This window comes from Schistosoma mansoni (assembly GCF_000237925.1).
Source record: "Schistosoma mansoni, WGS project CABG00000000 data, supercontig 0186, strain Puerto Rico, whole genome shotgun sequence".
NCBI lineage: Eukaryota > Metazoa > Platyhelminthes > Trematoda > Strigeidida > Schistosomatidae > Schistosoma > Schistosoma mansoni.
Window position 1 is genome coordinate 159,289 of NW_017386069.1, and position 18,137 is coordinate 177,425.

At 31.0% G+C, this 18,137-nt stretch overlaps 1 protein-coding gene across 1 annotated transcript in view; it reads right to left on the reverse strand.

The window, feature by feature from the left end:
* Smp_176360 (protein kinase C, putative) overlaps positions 1–18,137 on the reverse strand; it is a gene marked incomplete at its 3' end in the record, with an annotated part of 71,252 nt that overhangs the window by 19,330 nt on the left and 33,785 nt on the right. Inside the window, exons 9-14 of the mRNA XM_018794353.1 lie at positions 17,575–17,637; positions 16,147–16,285; positions 14,447–14,527; positions 11,701–11,808; positions 9,432–9,518; positions 6,502–6,648 (exon numbers count right to left, since the gene is read on the reverse strand). Coding sequence (XP_018647067.1) covers positions 6,502–6,648; positions 9,432–9,518; positions 11,701–11,808; positions 14,447–14,527; positions 16,147–16,285; positions 17,575–17,637 — 625 coding nt within the window. The remainder of the gene's footprint in view (positions 1–6,501; positions 6,649–9,431; positions 9,519–11,700; positions 11,809–14,446; positions 14,528–16,146; positions 16,286–17,574; positions 17,638–18,137) is intronic.

The window sequence follows — 18,137 nt, forward strand, 5'->3', positions numbered from 1 at the left end:
CATTGAAAGTTTTTTTTTAATTTTAAAAAATAAATTGATTAATTTGTAAATGTTATTGATTGTTTATATTCTTTGATTAATTGTTACTAACCTGAAACAAGATCGTTTAAAGATCTCCATTATATTAACCGACTAATATTTGAACGAAGAATATTCTTTTCGATAAATTCTCTTCAGGTTCTACAATTATATTATCCAAATAAATAATCCGAAAAAATGGCCAGGTTAAAGGCAAAGTATATCGTTTAAAGCATGTAAATTTAGGATTTTCAAACCAAATGTAATAAAATTTTTAATGTTGATATGACTCATTTAGAATGTTAACTTGAATCTGTATATATATCAAGTGAAAATTTAAGATCTGTGACCAGAATATGGATCAGATAGGATGAGAGAGATATGATAGTGCAATTACAATTCGATCGAGTGGAAGATTAAATAGTGTGAAAAATTAGTAAGATGTAATAAAGAGGTATCAATGTGAAGTGCATGAATCATGTATACATGGTTGTAATTGTACTATCATATCTCTTTCACCCTATCTGATCCATATTTATTCTGATCACAGATCTTAAAATTTTCACTCAACATATAAGCTGATTAAAGTTAATATTCCACATGAGCCATATGAATATTAACAATTTCATTCTCTTTTGTTCAACAATTCTAAATTCACATGCTATAACTTTCAACGATACACTTTGCCTTAAATCTGACCACGTTTTTCGGATTATTAATTTGGATATATGAATGATAGAACCTGAAGAGAATTTATCGAAAAGAATATTCTTCGTTCAAATATTAGTCGGTTAATATAATGGAGATCTTTAAACGATCTTGTTTCAGGTTAGTAACAATTAATCAAAGAATATAAACAATCAATAACATTTACAAATTAATCAATTTATTTTTTTAAAATTAAAAAAAAACTTTCAATGAATATAAAAAGGATATATTTCAAAAATATATTGAAATTATGATTAGAGTAGAAAGCATCTTTAAAACAATGTAAATATTTTTGTAATATATTAAAAATCTGAAATAATCATGTTTCCAAGGAATTAATTATTCTATAAAAAAAAAAGCAAATTTATCTTACGTAACGATGATTAATTGATTGATTGGATATGATTTTAAAATGTTTACATCTATAATTTTCAATGATAATAATGATAATTATTGTCATTATTAATTATAACATACTTTATAGATAATTTCATCATTTCTTTCAATTGTTCCATATTGATTTCTGATAAAATCAATTGTATGTAAACATTGTATATATTGGCAAACTTTTTCAATGAATTATAGAATAACCGTATAAGGTTTAAATCTGTTAAATGAAAGTTTTATTTTTTTTAAATGACAAACAATGAATATAATCAAACCTTTTGGAATTGATCGATCACGATAGCATAACATCATCATTATCACTGACGTAACAAATTTATTCGGTATCCTACACGCATGTACTTTATAATGAATTCCACAAGGGTAGACCAAAACTATTTGACGAAAAGGAAATATAAGAAAGTAAATATCAGTTGCATAATATAATCACTCCTATCACTCTATAAGATTTAATACATATGAATATAGAAAAGTCTATGAATTGAAAAATATTTGACAAAAGCTGTATCTTCAATGTGGGGAATAATATACTGTGATTTTATAATAGCCACTATCCATCTTCGCTTACAATGAATGTGAATTAAAGCTACATCGAGGCAATGAGCACAGTATGTACATATGCCAATTAGAGACTGACCAGTTGCAGTCCTAAACATCAATGGGAAGATTCAAACAAATAATACTAAGTGAATTTTTCATATCTCTATTTTGAAATTTTTTCAGTAACAATAATGAAATCGAACGCCTGATATGAAAAATTGAATCGACAAGTTATTGATCTAAAAAATACTAAGTGCTGTGCTTGCTATATAACCTGATCTTGTATGAGGCTGTGTGTACGTATTGTTAAAAATAATCCAATCTGTGAGGAAATAGCTTTTTTTTGTTTGGTACTCTTTCAATTGCTATCACTCCTCGATTAAAATGTGAAATTTTGATTCATTTTAGAAGTTCCAAATGAATGATATGAGTTGTGGATTCAATTAAGTTGTAAAGTTAGATAATTACTTATTTTAAAAAAGAAAAACAATAAACGATGATCATAGCGTACCACAAATTGATTAAAACTCAAAATATAGATCACTAGATTACTTCTCAGTGTAATTCGAATAAAATTATGTAACGAATCCCTGATTACCTGTTACCAATAGAAACAGTATTCACTTTGCTATCAACGTTAAAAATTACTTACGAAAGTTGTGAAAGGGATTATTGTCTATACATGTTTCATCTTACATTCAAATTTGGCATAATATATTACAAATACAAAATGGTCTCATAAAAAGTTAATAAAGTGTTGAATTTCCGTAAAATCAAAGTAGAAGTATAATATTTGATCTCATATGGTAACTAAACGTCTGACAATCATTCATCTGTTTCAGTTGATGAAGGCTATCGATCTTTGTTTTTCATGTAATCTTCACCATGTTTCAACAATATAGTGGATTACAAACACTCAATCAGTGGCAAATCATGATTTTAAAGACCATAATAAATCTTCTGGTTTCAGTCACAACTGTAGATGTAATAACAACACAAATATCAACCCAACTGGTTGGTTGGTTTTTAAAAAAAAGGGACATGAAAACACTACTCAGAGTACTTCTTTCCATGTTCCAATAATTTATAAGATGAATACATCACTAAACTATTGTCAGTCAAAAAAGTCATCCTTACGAATAAAACAATCATTCAAAAGTTGATTGTTCCATTGAAAATCAACGACCACAATCTCGATAAATAAAACTATGCAGAGTATTTGTAATATGACGTTGAGTAGTCAATCGTAATAAGCAACAACTAATCTATAAGCATCTCGATAGTTGAAAAATATCATTTTGAAATGTTTTGATGTTTTAACTCCTATATAAATATGTTGGAGCTACCAACTAAGATTATTTGATTTTTTTAATTGATAAGTGGTTGAAAAGATCAAAAACCAAACCATATATTCAATGAGAAACTACACAGTGTACAAAAACTATATCAAACAGTATGTATGCTCTTTTCGTTAACGGCTTATACAAGTGCTCAATGTTTATATATATAACATTAAAGACCATATTCAAATCACGAGATAAAAACATAATGTATTTTTCCAACAACTAGACATGGGAGCTTTTCGGTTAGGAGTTGATGGTTCAGCTTAACACTAAACAAAACTGAGTATTCTATTTTCGTTACGGTAATTTTGAAACATATTAAACAATGATAATTCGCAAATAGAATACTTGAACAGTATCTTATGCACAAAACTCAAGATTATTTAACTAACAAAGGCGAATGAATAGTTTCATGAAATGTAACGGTGCTCAACAAATGACTGGAACTACTTATTACCATTGAATCTTAGACCACGAAATTTGTGGTCTATGGAGATTAAATTTATAGTGCATATTTTTCATTTGAAATTTACTATTTAAGAAAAAAGAGAAAATTCTCATCATTATCTGCATCAAAAAAATATTTCATTGGATCTGGAAACAAGCCTTTATGTTTGTTATTATTATGAAACAGTAGAAAGATATATATGACAACCCATTTAATCAGGCGAAGTTTGATACACTTGCATGAAAAACAGTGCTACTCCACAAAGTAGCTGAGGTTCAAGCCTACAACTTATTGCTAATGCTTTTGCATATATCTATTATTATTCTAATCAGTCACTTTGCATCATTCTTAAAAAAATGATGTGCCAAAAGAACACTTTGTATAAATAAAAGTAATCCTACTTAGGAGAATTATTAAGACTTTAAGTACACTTCAAAATAATAAAAGCTTAAATATATCAACGTCAATTCTTTCAAAATGTTTATTTCGCATATCTTGATTATGTATTACATAACTCTCTGCACAAAACAGTGAAAAATCAACATGATAAACAATTTTCCAATAGTTGAAAGCGTGAGTCAATTGAAGCTAGACCACCATCGAAAACCTGGAAGCACGGGACGGCCGTTTCGTCTTATTATGGGACTCCTCAGCAGTGCGCATCCACGATCCCACACTAGCGAGATTCGAACCCAAGACCTACCAGTCTCGAGCCAGAGCTCTTAACCGATAGACCAATGAGCTCGCGTCCAAAGGTGTTAATGTCTAACTTCAACTGACCCACGAGTGCGGGATCGTGGACACGCACTGCTGAGGAGTCACACAATAGGACGAAACGGCCGCCCAGTGCTCCCAGGTTTTCCATGGTGGTCTAGCTTCAATTGACTACGCTTTCAACTATGAAAGTACTAAATCTCCACAAAACCTCTTCTGATAATTAAAATTTCCAATAATTTAGAACTACTGATTCTCGAAAAGATAGATTATGACAAACAACAAAATCCAGGAAGAACATTTCTTTCAATTTGGGACTCAACATCTAGATGTATCTTCATTCTCGTACTGATATTTACATTCAGTCTCGAATCTACTATCTTTTGTTATCAAACATAAACGAAATAACGAGATAATTAAAACGATTAGTAATAATGATGTATTTTATTTGCCAAAATGAGGAATATCTAAAGCTTTTATTTCAGTAGTAGAGTAGTTAAGACTGTAGAAATTAGGTTTTGATTAGCCAACTAGTGTATAAGATTTAACATTTACTGTTATATATGAATTAAAATCAATAAAACAGTAGTTACAGTAAAAAGAAATTATTTTTTTTCTAGAAAAACGTTTTATTTCTTTTAATAATAATTTTATGAATAAACACAATGATTCACAAATGAATAAATTGGAATAAAATGATTATTTCGTTCAACAAATTAGAATATGTAAATGACAAAAATGAAACAGGGTTGTTTATAAACATGAAAACTGCTTGTTATGTAATAAACGTGCTTAATCGTTGACTTGTTTGTATACATACAAAAAACAAGAAAGATCAGGGCGAACAGCTGCCTTACAAACAAAGAAAACTCTCATGTCTCTATTTTGTTGTGGTTGATTTCATTTGTCATTTTATTTTTCTTAAATCAGCTTTCATTTGAACAATAATAACAAACAATAGAGAATCTTATTGAAGTGTTTAGCGTTTTATATTTGACGCACATGATAAAGGAAACAAAACCAAAGAAAAATAAACACACAAGAAGAGATAAGGAGGAAGAGGAGGAGGAAAAGAAGTAGAAAAACCGATACAGATGTTATGAAAACGAAACAAACAAACAAACAACAACAACGACAACTACACGGGGACAACTAAATTTGACTATAATTAAACATTATCAAGGAAATGGATGAAAAAAAAATCAAAATAAATTTTACGTTAGAATAGTGTAATACACAAAGAATTAAAGTAAATTATTGATGATCAAGTTAACGAGCAGATATATTAGTTCAGTTGCTATCACTAATACTAATACTACTACCACTACTAATACTGCTACCATTGCAAATACTATGATATTTATATTGATAGTAATAAAAGTACTTCATAATTGGAATGCTTTGTTTTTTTCTCATTCATATATACCATCAATTTTATTGCACATCCGAGTCAGTAATAGAACGTAGGAATTGTACATTAATCCAAAAAAATGAGAATAATATATAATGGAAAAAAATGTCTATATATAAACGAAACTAATGTATCCCTAATGTATTTTACATAAACATAAGTACAAATTAAATCGATTAAAATAAACATAGTTTCGACAAGAATTATATCACATTAAAGTAAAAATGAGCAAATGCAGAGTAAGGAAGAGAAAAGTAATAAAGAGATACTGAATTCAAAATAAACCTTTGACCAATCTGCAAATAACATATTGAAAAGGAACAACAAATGTGAAATAATTAACACCAATATACTTATCCAATACTAAGAATATGTTCTTATACTAATACAGTTCCCGTATGAATCTATCTATATATGTATATATAATTGGAAAGTAATAGGTTAGTCATAAATTTGCCATTGTTAAAGTTGATAAGTATATGAACAAAACAAAAATGCAACACAGAAACATTTGATAATATCATGTAACATGGTAACTATGTCAATAGGGTAGCTAGTGACAACATTCATATATATTTATTTACCATTGTTTTGATTTCATTCTTTGTATTTTGTATTTCATAAACTCAAAGTAACAATCACACATACATACATTATACACACACTATGAATTCATACAATAAAAGAAACTCTCTGTATGCAACAGAAGTAACTCTTCTACAAAAAAATGTCATTAATAAATGCATTTAAAGAACGGAAGAAAACAGTAAGAAACCATGGATAAATAAATAGATGAATCGAAAAGAATATAGAGGCATGCTGAAACTGAGTAATTAATCATAAAGAAATATAAAGAGTGATACAAAGAAGCGAGCAAACAAACAAGAAACTTAGAAAAAGTCAAAATCTTATACTTCAACAATAAATTCCGGATTAACGAAAGAGAATCCACTAAACTCTGTTTGAGTTAAATTCATAACAAATAATTTATCAGTTGGTGATAATTCCGGAGTAACTTTTGTAAATTCACCATCGAAATTACTTGTATCACGTGGTGATAACTAGAAAACAAAAAGATTGTGTAGAAATTATTATTTCAAAGTTAGTCATTGTTAAAAAAAAGTTAGAGAGATTGTTTAACTTAATGGTTTACGCAACACAAATCCTTACGCTAATAATGATAATTTCCTCACTAGTGACTAATTTTGAGAAATAATTTATGCATTTCTAGTGACAACCCATGGCTAACGGTGTTTCACTGTAAGGCATTTATTTATCGAAGACAGTGATAAGCGATTTTACAATATCTCAAATTGATCAAAGCTAAAAATCCCAAACCATTAGATGCAAGCTCAGTGGTTGATAGCTCGTCGCAGGGTCTGAAGGTTTCTAGTTTAATTCCTGGCTGGATAATGGGTATGGACAGTCGAGGAGTTATACACGAGGATGAAACAACTGTCCAGTGCTTCCTGGCTTTCAATGGCTATCTAACCATGATCATTTCGTGATATAAAATATAAAAAAACAAAACATAAACGAGTGGTTGAGAAATTACTAACTTCATGAGTGTAGTTTCATAAGTTAATCAGCGGTGTCAGGTTATAGCAACCATCCTACAGTCAATCTCGATTCTAGTCAATTTTGGTTAAGCCCTTTTTATAACTTACTTAACAGACATTGTCATTCGGATAGTAACAATTTCCATATTCTTTGCACTGCTATATCACTAGAGCACATGACACTATCCAAAATCTTGACTGCTTAAATATCATTCGATGACTCATACTCCTTTCCTTTATGTGTATTTACGCAAATACTATTATCAGCCTTTGTTTTGCTTTGCTGTGTCCTTATTCAATTCGACTATAAATTACCTATGTAACTGCTTGCTATTCGCCTCGTTCGCTTCCTTCGCTTGTTCGCCTGTTCATTCGCTCTCTCGCTTGCCGCTCGCTCGTTGATATTCGCTCAGGTGTTGTTAACTTTCTGACCTGAGTTATTCGACAATAAACTGTAGTTGCTGCTATCCTTTGTCTTCTGATTTTACGCACCGTTAAGATTAGAATTATAACGGTTATTATTATTATTATTATTATTATTATTATTATTATTATTATTAGCTTTATTCAATATTATATTTTTGGTACAATATAGAATTCTCAGCACAAAGTTCTTCAACAAGTTTCCGTTTCTTTCTTCTTCGTCCTTCCTGACGATAAATATTGAGTGATCGCCAGTTAGAAGTTAGCAGCCCAGTCAATCGACATCTGGATAATGTACATTCTTCTCGCTGCATATTGCCAGCAACCACGATATCTCTGATTAAGCCTTTTGTAACCTTTACAGCGAAAGGTCTTACACTTTTCAGAAACGCACCTGAATAGGTTGTGTGATTAATAGGCATAATGATGTATTAAAACAAACGAAATTAGATAACTTGTTGAAATATGTAGATGACAGGAACAGGTAGCCCAGATGTTTAAACAGGCCGCCAATAAATCAGAACGAACGATTAACAGATCGTGGCACTACAAGGTTAAACTAAATGCTGATAATATATTGAACTGAATTAAGTTGAGGGAGAGAGAGATAGTCTGAACTTTAGTTTAGTTGAATTCTTATTGTATTTCAGTGACTTGATGAGATCTGGAATATCTAATCCCTTCAGTTGTAATAATAACTGAATAACATATAAAACAATCTGTCGAGTTATTTGTAAATGAAACTAATTCTAAAATAAGAGACGATTATACAGGATATATCTATCATAAATTATCTCATCAATTTCACTTTCACTGATAAGATTAAATACGAAATTAGTGAGATGTGACTAGTCAACAACAGTGATGTTATCTAATTGGTATAAGGGGTCAACTAAAAAATGTTTATCACTTTAAGTTAATTATATTTAAACAACACAGTACAGTGATTGAATCAATTACATGTCGACTGTTTGATTAATTAATGAATAAAATAAGGTCACTGGATTTTATTTGAAAGAGATAATCTACTGCAAAGAACAATATGCCTCTTAATAAACAGAACACTGAAATTTTTTTATCATCATTGTCAGCACCGAAGAAATAGTTGATTGTAGTTGTAATTTATCATAGTGTAACATTGAGAAACATAAGGAGATATTTCCTCAACAATCTTCTTAACTACATTCTCTGAACTTGATAATTTAGTCATGAAACTTTCATGATTTCGTGTTTGGACAACTTCAAAAGTACACTTTTAATTTCAATGTTAGCGCATATATTTTGATTGACTTTTCCTATAACCTGACTTATGATTTTATAATTATTTGCGACTGTTTTTCTAATTAGTTAATAAGTTGAATTGATGTTGATATAAGCGTATATCAGTTTGGAATTAAGGTTAGGTAGTTTACTGATCATTTTAGATCGATTTAAGAGGTAGTAAGAACCAAAATCCTCTAATAGATAGTTGTTTTTTCATATTATTATTATACATTAAGTCGAAACTAAGGTTAGGAATTCTCATGATGAGCACAATATTTTCCGACCACGAGTTTGTAATCTAATAATTCAGTATTTAGTATTTCACTGATTTTTTTTCTAATATGGTCTAAATCCAATCGACCCTGGCAAGCAATGGTCTCACTCGTAACTCAACTGACTTTGCAAGTGATCATTTCTTCTTAATAATATATCGAAATATTCATCTTCAAGCTTGTCATAAATCTATGATGCTAAATATCTTTCCAGTAAAATAAAAGGGCCGTTTAGAGAAATTTTAGCTTTTAACAGTTATCAAGTTTATCAAGCTACAATGAACATTATATCGAAATATATTCAATGAGATAAAAAGCAATACATACAGTAACTGGTTTGTATGGAGGTTGTACTAAACGCAAAGCAATTTTATCCCAATCTATGCGTCGGAAGAACAAATGTTCTTTAATCTCCTTTTCACCATCTGAACCACATCCAAGTCTTTTCATTGGATCTCTTGTAAGCAGCTATACAATGATAATAATAATAATAATACATTGTATATACAATAACCAATGTTGTAAAATGAAAACATTAAACAATGTCGTGAACAAGCATCGAAGATTCATTGAACATTAGTAAAAAATATTTGAAATGTAATAAAAATACATGTTAGATGGTACATTTACAGCGTGAACTGATATAATCAGAAACAAAATCAATCTACGGTATGATAAAATCGTTTACGGGAAGTAGTGTATATAATACGCCGTAAAGATATGTTGATTTGCAATACAAATACATAGAACTAAAAAACATAATAAAAACAACCAATTGAAAACAACGTGTGGTTAAGAGAATGTATTATTTTTGTTTAACCACCACCATCCTCAATGGATGGTGTTGAATGGCTTACGAGTAAGTTGGATGAATCTCAGAGACAGGAAAATCAAAACATGGAATCAATTGAAGAAGTAATCGACTGTTGAATTGAGCCATGAAGGCAAGTGTACACTACCTGGCTGAGGTCCATACGATTATTGTAACCAACGATTGAAGACGTTGAGTGACAAGTCTGAGAATCGGTCGAAATGGTGTACTTGTATTTATTCTTTGTCTTAGGTTAGATTTTGAGTTCCGAAACCATCTTATACTTTTTCTACTCCACGAATTCATTGTTTTTCTCCAGTCATCTGGTCAGTCCCTAATCTCCTCTACTACCACTGATACTTATTCCTATTTCTACTACTCTGGAGTGTCTCTTGATAATTTCATCTCGCAGTGCTAAAGTAGAATGCTTATTTGCTAGTATCTGAATCGGACAATACACTGCCTTCTCGTGGCATTACTGTTGTTTACGAAACTGAGACGACGAAAAGCGAATGTCCGGCGCTTTAACCGGGCTGGTGGATACGGAGAGACCACCTAGGAGAGTTGGAAAATGCTGATTCCAAACCAACGGTGTACATGGACTCCAGGATCCTGAAGAAACAAGTGGTGTATGAACCAATTGTTGATCATTGGCTACCATGGTGCTGCATTTCCTGACGTTACTCCATGTCCTTATGGATCAGACCTTTAGGTCAAATGCTCCAGGTGTGGCTCCCTAAGAAAACCACCTGCCTCAGTCTGGGGAATCGAGCAGTATCACAGTTCACACACAAATCAAGTGACTTGTGTGACGCATATGTATTCGGTGGCCATTTGTGCCAATATTTATTTGTTCAAATAAATAAAATAAAAAAGCAAATAATTGATTGTTCTAGTTTTCATAAACTTTGCTTTTTAATAATAAGAAATTGAATTGCTGACTCTTCGTGACTTAATGTAAGTCACAGAAATAAAATTAACATAAGTTTAAATAGTACAAGGGAAACAATGAATTATATTTTTATCATCACATATTTATTACCTTTCTAAATAATGCTCATTTTATTTGAAACTATCAAATTAACATTGGAATCACCACCTACAGAATGATGTACGTTTTTTCATCGTGCAGGTTAAAGCTATTCTTGGATGCCGGCTCAGTGGTCTAGACATTATGCACTCGTTTCCAGACCTAAAGATACTGGGTTCGGTCCGCACTAAGATCATGAGTGTGCATTGACGAGGAGACATGAACCTGGACGAAACAAATAATCAGTACTTCCTGGTTTTCAACGGTTATATAACTAGGATCAGTCCGTGATATAATCTATAAATTAACATTGTTTGATGTAATGAACCCATACATTTTTCATGACTAATGTATCTAATCACTTATATTTCGCTTGTTATTTCTTTCACGAAAAGAATACAATTCATTACAAGCAGATGTCTCTAGAGCTTTAGCTTTATCTAAGAAATTTACGTTGTTCTCGAAAATATTAATGCAAAACAGGACATTAATGAAGCGTATAAAAGATAAGGTACATAAATATGATCACCGAAAATGTACTTTGATGATAAAGTCGTTCGACTTCCAGTTTCAAACAACGCTCTACTCAATACAATTTGGCTGAATTAGTGGTAGTAGTAATAATAGTACCAGAGTCCACTTATAAAAGTGTGACTCAAACCTGAATATACACAAGGCTCCAGAGGTATAATGAATCTATTTACCTAAATAAATTTGATTAATAACATCCAAAAGTAAACAGTGAAAAAACGTACAGCTTTACAAATAGAAACGGATTCTTTGGATAAACTTTTAGGATAAGAAATAGTATGTTGTAATATATTTGCAAATAAATCCTCTTCATCTTCACCTTCAAAAGGAGGCTACAAAATAACAAATATAACAATTTGTTTAGCTTTAACCATAGAGAAAACCAGAAAAAAAATGTAAAGAAAAAGAACGTTTAAAAAAAGTCAAATCAATATAACATTAGTGTAAAGAAATCTATACAGTAAATTATAAAATTTTCAATGGAACTCCTTCCAAAACAGTCCAATCCAATAATCAGGAAACCCTGAAGACAAGTTTTATTTTGATCGGAACTGACCAATATGGTATAGTGTCTATAGTCTTGACAAAACTGATGCATCTTGTATCAGAAAATATTATTAAAACCAGAGACATCACTGGAATAATTAGGCTGTGGCTGACATACAGCAGGAAAAAGATATTTACATCAACCGATCATTGAATGTTAATAAACATCATCACGTGGTCTAATTCATACTAGCAATGATTAAATTGTTTCTGTTGGACTGAAATTTCGCCACATTTTCAGTACTGTATTCTGTTTAATATCAGACAGTCGGATTTAATCTCCAATAAGCTTCACACGTAGATTTGCTCGCATAATTCACTGAAAGTTTTTCTAGTTCGAAATCCTGACATCGTTCCAATGGATTACTATCCAAAATTTATAGTTACTCTTCTTTCGCCATTTATCTAATAACCCAGGGCTAGTGATTACTTGTTTAGTGTTTATTTATTGAAGTATTCAAAAAAGCTATTACAATCATATTTGGATCGCATTTTCAAAGGTTTACTGTGATTCACAACCATTAGGCAATGACTTTTATATGAGCTCATTCGAAGTTACTGTTGACAATTTTTATGAAAAAGTGTTAACAAAATATCCATGAATGACAGATTGAAGAAATTACAATAACCAGCCCATATTAATTCAGAGTATACGGTTATGAGAACATTTGTCTCTTATTCAAGCAGGATCCAAGTGGTTGAACATACTAACAAATCTGGATCTAGGTGGCTAGTAAACAATTTTGACCAGCTAAGAAATCTGTGAAGGAAGTATACTCTCAATCAGGTGAATTTCAGTTCTCATGGAAAAGTCAGAATCGTACTTTTAACAATTGCAGTAAAAGAAATTACTCGAAAACACATAGCCTATGTTTACTCGAAGAGACGGAATATCAAAAGGTCAACAGTTATGGATTGTAAAGATGGTGATCGTCTCAAAAGGAACGATGTTAGTTATAATCATAAATAACGTAATCGATAAATATTTTACTTTAATTCACCACCAATTTAATTGAATTTAAACTGACTGTGAACTGCCTTTATTTAAATAGCGGATCAACGAAATTACACTAATAATAACAAGGCCAGTAACATAGGATATTGATTTCCTGATTCTTTATAACACATGATCTCATTTAAAAAAGTAATAATATTGGTATATATCTATTGGTCATAGGTAGTTAATTTTATGATATTGCATATTTACGATTATTCAGTAAATCATTCGTCAACCAATTAATGTCAAATACTGTTCAATTCAAAATCAATCTGAATGTAAATACATCATATTAAAATGCAGGGGATTCAGATTTGATTAATTTTGACGGTCAAATAAATCTCTGTCAAAAGTTCTTCATGTTCTTACGTGTGTCATCCAACTCATGGGTTCAAGAAGCTAGCACTCCTCGGTCTTAATAATCAATATACTCCCCATAAATAATAATGTTTCTCATGACTAATAATTAACTGTATTACTTTTTAATTGTGCTGACTATTAGTTGCGTCCAGACTCTGCTTCTATGATGAATCGAAATGTTCATAAAAAAGATAGCTGTAGCTCAAATAAATTCAACACTTCGCTCAGTTTTTTTGCGGTTTACAAGCCAAAGCAGTATTATTAGAACTGATTATACAAAGCATAAGTTAATGCTTAAAACAAGAATTCGGGCTTGGTTAGTGAGATACAAGTATAAACATTCTCTGTTTATAATACTAGTCGTACTGTTTTATGATTCCAGGATAACTGAAAACATAATTCATACATATTGGTTGTTCCAATCTTCCAATTGTTATTCAGAACTGGAATTGATCATGCTTCCTGGACTAAGTAGCTAAGTGGATAATGCGATGAAGTTTGAAGTGAACGGTACTAGGTCCGAGTTTTGGAGTGAAAATCAACTCTGAGATGCAAGTGCACCTAGCTAATAAGTCCCGAATAGAACAAGACGCGCTTCCTGGATTTCATTAATAGCCATTACCCATGACTGAAAAAATATTTTTTAAAAACTACTGTTTAAAACTTTAAAAACAATGATGAAATAGTCTTTTAATCTTCAGATACGCTAAATGATAGTTTTACTGCTGATATGTCATAAAAATAAAAAACAAATCATGATGTTCAAAGAATCTACTCAATTCCTACGTCCAAGTCTAAAAACGTTATTGCATAAAAGTTAAATTCCGTAAAAGCAAAGAAAAAGTGTCGTTTTGATCATGAAAATATTGATGAAATTATTTCGTTACGATTTAAATATTCTAAGAGGCTGGAGAGAGAGAAAGACATTATATACATATTGGACGATATAAATTATTGAAGAACTCTGATCTCAATATAGGCCATTTTACATCAAGAAAAGCCGGTAAACACTTATCAAAATTTTTAATAATGACATTCTAAATCGGTCATCAGATAGTATCACTTACCTGACCAGCTAACATTTCATATAGCAAAACACCATAAGACCACCAATCTACTGATTTACCATAAGGTTTATACAGAAGTATCTGTTTATAGATTGGTAAAGTAAGCAAAACATTAAACAAAAATGTAACATGTAAATAAATGGGATCTTTCAGACAAACACAAAAATATACATAAAATGATTTGGAATAAAGTAGCAAGTCACAATCAGTATAATAGTAATATAATAAAACGAAAATGAGGAAGTTGAAGTCGTAATGATAAATGTATCCAAATTTGATGACAGAAAGACTTTTCCCTCAATAAGTCAGCATTTACAGAGATCATGTCTTCTTATAAAGGAAAGCGAATGATAGAAAAAGGAGACTCGTAAATTGAAATACTTCATTTTTCATCACAGATTCTCAGCATTAGTGGTAAAGTACAATACAAGCACAATCAAAACCAGTCACTAAAAGATCATGAGTAACTGGCCTAGAGCAATCATCTATCGGAATCTGTAGTCAAGCTCCCGGATCGTCACGACCACACCTAGATAGTTTCTTTTCCTGGGATCTTACGAAAAAAAATCATTATTGAACAACCCTGGTAAAATATGGAGTGACAACTGCTATCATGCTTTCAACAACAATCCAGTTAATTTACTGACCGAATCTAAATCAATGAAGTAATTGAAATAATCCAAACCAGGACAAAAAATCGTTCAGTAAAATTTGTGGATTTTCATATTATTCTCCAATCGATTTCATTTCATTAATGAAAATAATTTCTACATTGAACAAACTATTTTTAACAAAATTACTTATCTTGAAAAAATTGTCATTAAGTAAAACAAAAATAAGGAAAATAAATTCTCATTGTTATATATTCTGTTTATAGTAAATATTGTTAAATAATTCTAGTGTAATAGGGAAATAAAATAATGTATTATTGGTAATATATTTGTTTTCCCTAAACAAGAACATTTTTTGGGAATTTTATCAGTCTTTCTTTTGTGTAAACAAATGACCATTCCAAATATTTACTATCGTATAAACGAATACACATTTTATATATTTGAGATCATGAATCAATTGAAGCTCGACCACCATGGGAAAACTGAAAGCATTGGACGGCCGTTTCGTCCTATTGTGCTACACCTCGACAGTGCGCATCCAAGGTCCCGTCTCGCGAGATTCAAACACAGGACCTATCAGTCTCGCGGGCGAGCGCTTAACCACTAGACCAATGAGTCGGCATCCAACGGTGTTAATGTCTAACTTCAACCAATCCACGAAATTGAGCAACCATTCACCAATGTCTTCAGTGAGTTGACATCTCCCAACATACCTGGTTGAACTCCACTAGTTACTGCTTCTCACTATAACTCCAGGAAATACCTCATGGAGCCAGTCACTAGTCACACATTTAATCAAAACAACTTGTAAGCACTCAAAATACACATCAGACTCGATCATTAGATCAAAATTAAGTTGACTAATGAATAATTGAAAAGTATATCATTTTAATTAGAAAGGTAATTTGTAACATTGATATAAATCACACGAGAGGTCACTTCACTATCATTCAGTCATCATTAAAGCGAACAGTTAAATAAAAAATATGAAAAATATCAGTTTTTATTTAACTAACAAACGTTCCCATATTTCAGACGGTTTATATGAAGCGTAAACATTTTAAAGAACAAAATAATACAACATACTTCTGGTGCAATATAATCTGGTGTACCACAAAATGTATGTGTTGTAACGTCACCTGTAATACCATCTTTACACATTCCAAAATCAGCTATTTTAATATGTCCATCAGCATCGAGCAGTAAATTATCCAATTTTAAATCCCTGTAACAACAAACACATTGAGCAATACGAGAGAGAAAAAAGTAAAAAAATGTAACATTCGAAGAAAAATAGATTTCGTCAGAGTCAATAAAAACAATAATAGACAGAACTGGTTTAAATGGACAATCAGTTATCACTAGTGAGCGCATGACTGTAATTAGTATAGGGGAAATCGCGAAGATAGTAGAATCTTAATGATTTCAAATACGAACTGAGTCTCACAATACGAAGAAGCAGCCATTCAATGTTTCAAGGTATTCGAAGGTGACCTAGTTAAAATCAGTTCGTGATTTCGATTATGAAAACTTTACAATACATGCGAATTTCTCCATAATAACTACTTGTAAATCGAACGAAACGCGTGTAGCGGATTTCACTACTGACCATTATCAAAAAGCTATAATGAAATTAGTAAACATATTTTCGCATGAATATTTACAGGCCGATAATAATAAATAACAGAACAGTCAGCTATATTTTGTGTCCTAGTTACAAACAGATGAATGAAAACACCAGTGAGTTCAGAATGAGAAATAACTTAGTGTTTGGTACCTAGATAAATGTAACATATTTCTGAAGCAACGGATTAGTATTCTCGATAACAATTAACAAGATTGATATAACATATTCCCGGTTTCTTGTTTATATGCCTAGATTTATCGATTCATGCATAGATGAATAAACACATTGTTCCCTGTCATTAGACAATTATATACTACACTGAATGTGTTCACAACGATTATTTTAGCGTACGGGCTATTTTTTAAAATAAACACAAACGCTAATTGTTAAATATTGTCACAAAGTGTTACGAGTAGTTAATTTGATGTGCTGAGGAAGAGTGATGATTTGTATTGAAATTCTGAGCAACAACAGCAATGATGTCTATAACAATATTCTATTATTTATCATAGTTACAAGTATATTAACATTTGAATGAATATATTTTCGTAAAACAAAAAAGAGATAATTGACCAAATTTACAGCTTCTAAAACACTTTTTAATGTTCTTTGCCTTTAAACTTCTAATTTTACCAGTCGATCCATAGATATTCTTCGAAGTGAACAATTAAAACCTACAGTGTATTGTGATAATTAGACGTTTCAACAAACGAAAACGAAAGGATATTTATTATAACAGTTACTAAAAACGGTCCACATGGACAGTGATGTTACACTTATTTTGGGAGAAAAGTATAATATTTCTCAAACCAACAATAGTGTGAAACAAATTAAAAAATGACATTTCTTATACCTTAGATATTATATTATAATAGTTTTTAACTTACCGATAAATAATTCCTTTATCATGTAAAAAAAATAAACCAACGGCTACTTCAGCAGCGTAAAATCTGAAATATTTAACGAGAAATCAAAAGGCGCAATAAAACATATATAAATATGTGCGCGCAGAGTTGGTCTGTCTACTAGTTGATGAATTTAAAACGCTGGATGATGAAATAGAGCATCATACCCATTATCGATGTCTCTGAACAGAATATCACTAATTCTTCGTACAGATTTAAAAACCTTGGTTGGCTTTTGGCTATTTTGGAAGACATATGGCTTAGACGATATATCAATCCGTCAACTAAAAGGTGAGCAGGTTATATAGCAGTTCATTCTGTTCTCCTTTATGACTGTGAAACGTAACACTTATAGAGTATATATAGTATTGACAGGTGACTAATATTTGAACATATATGCACTCGAAGCATTGCTCAAGTGCAACAACCAAGAAAACAATGTTGGGGTTAGACAAAAAGTACTAGGTAAACGTAGCAAAACCGTTGATGATGTAGTAAATCTTCGCCAGCTGAGGCGGTTGTAACGTCTATTAAGTATGTCCAAC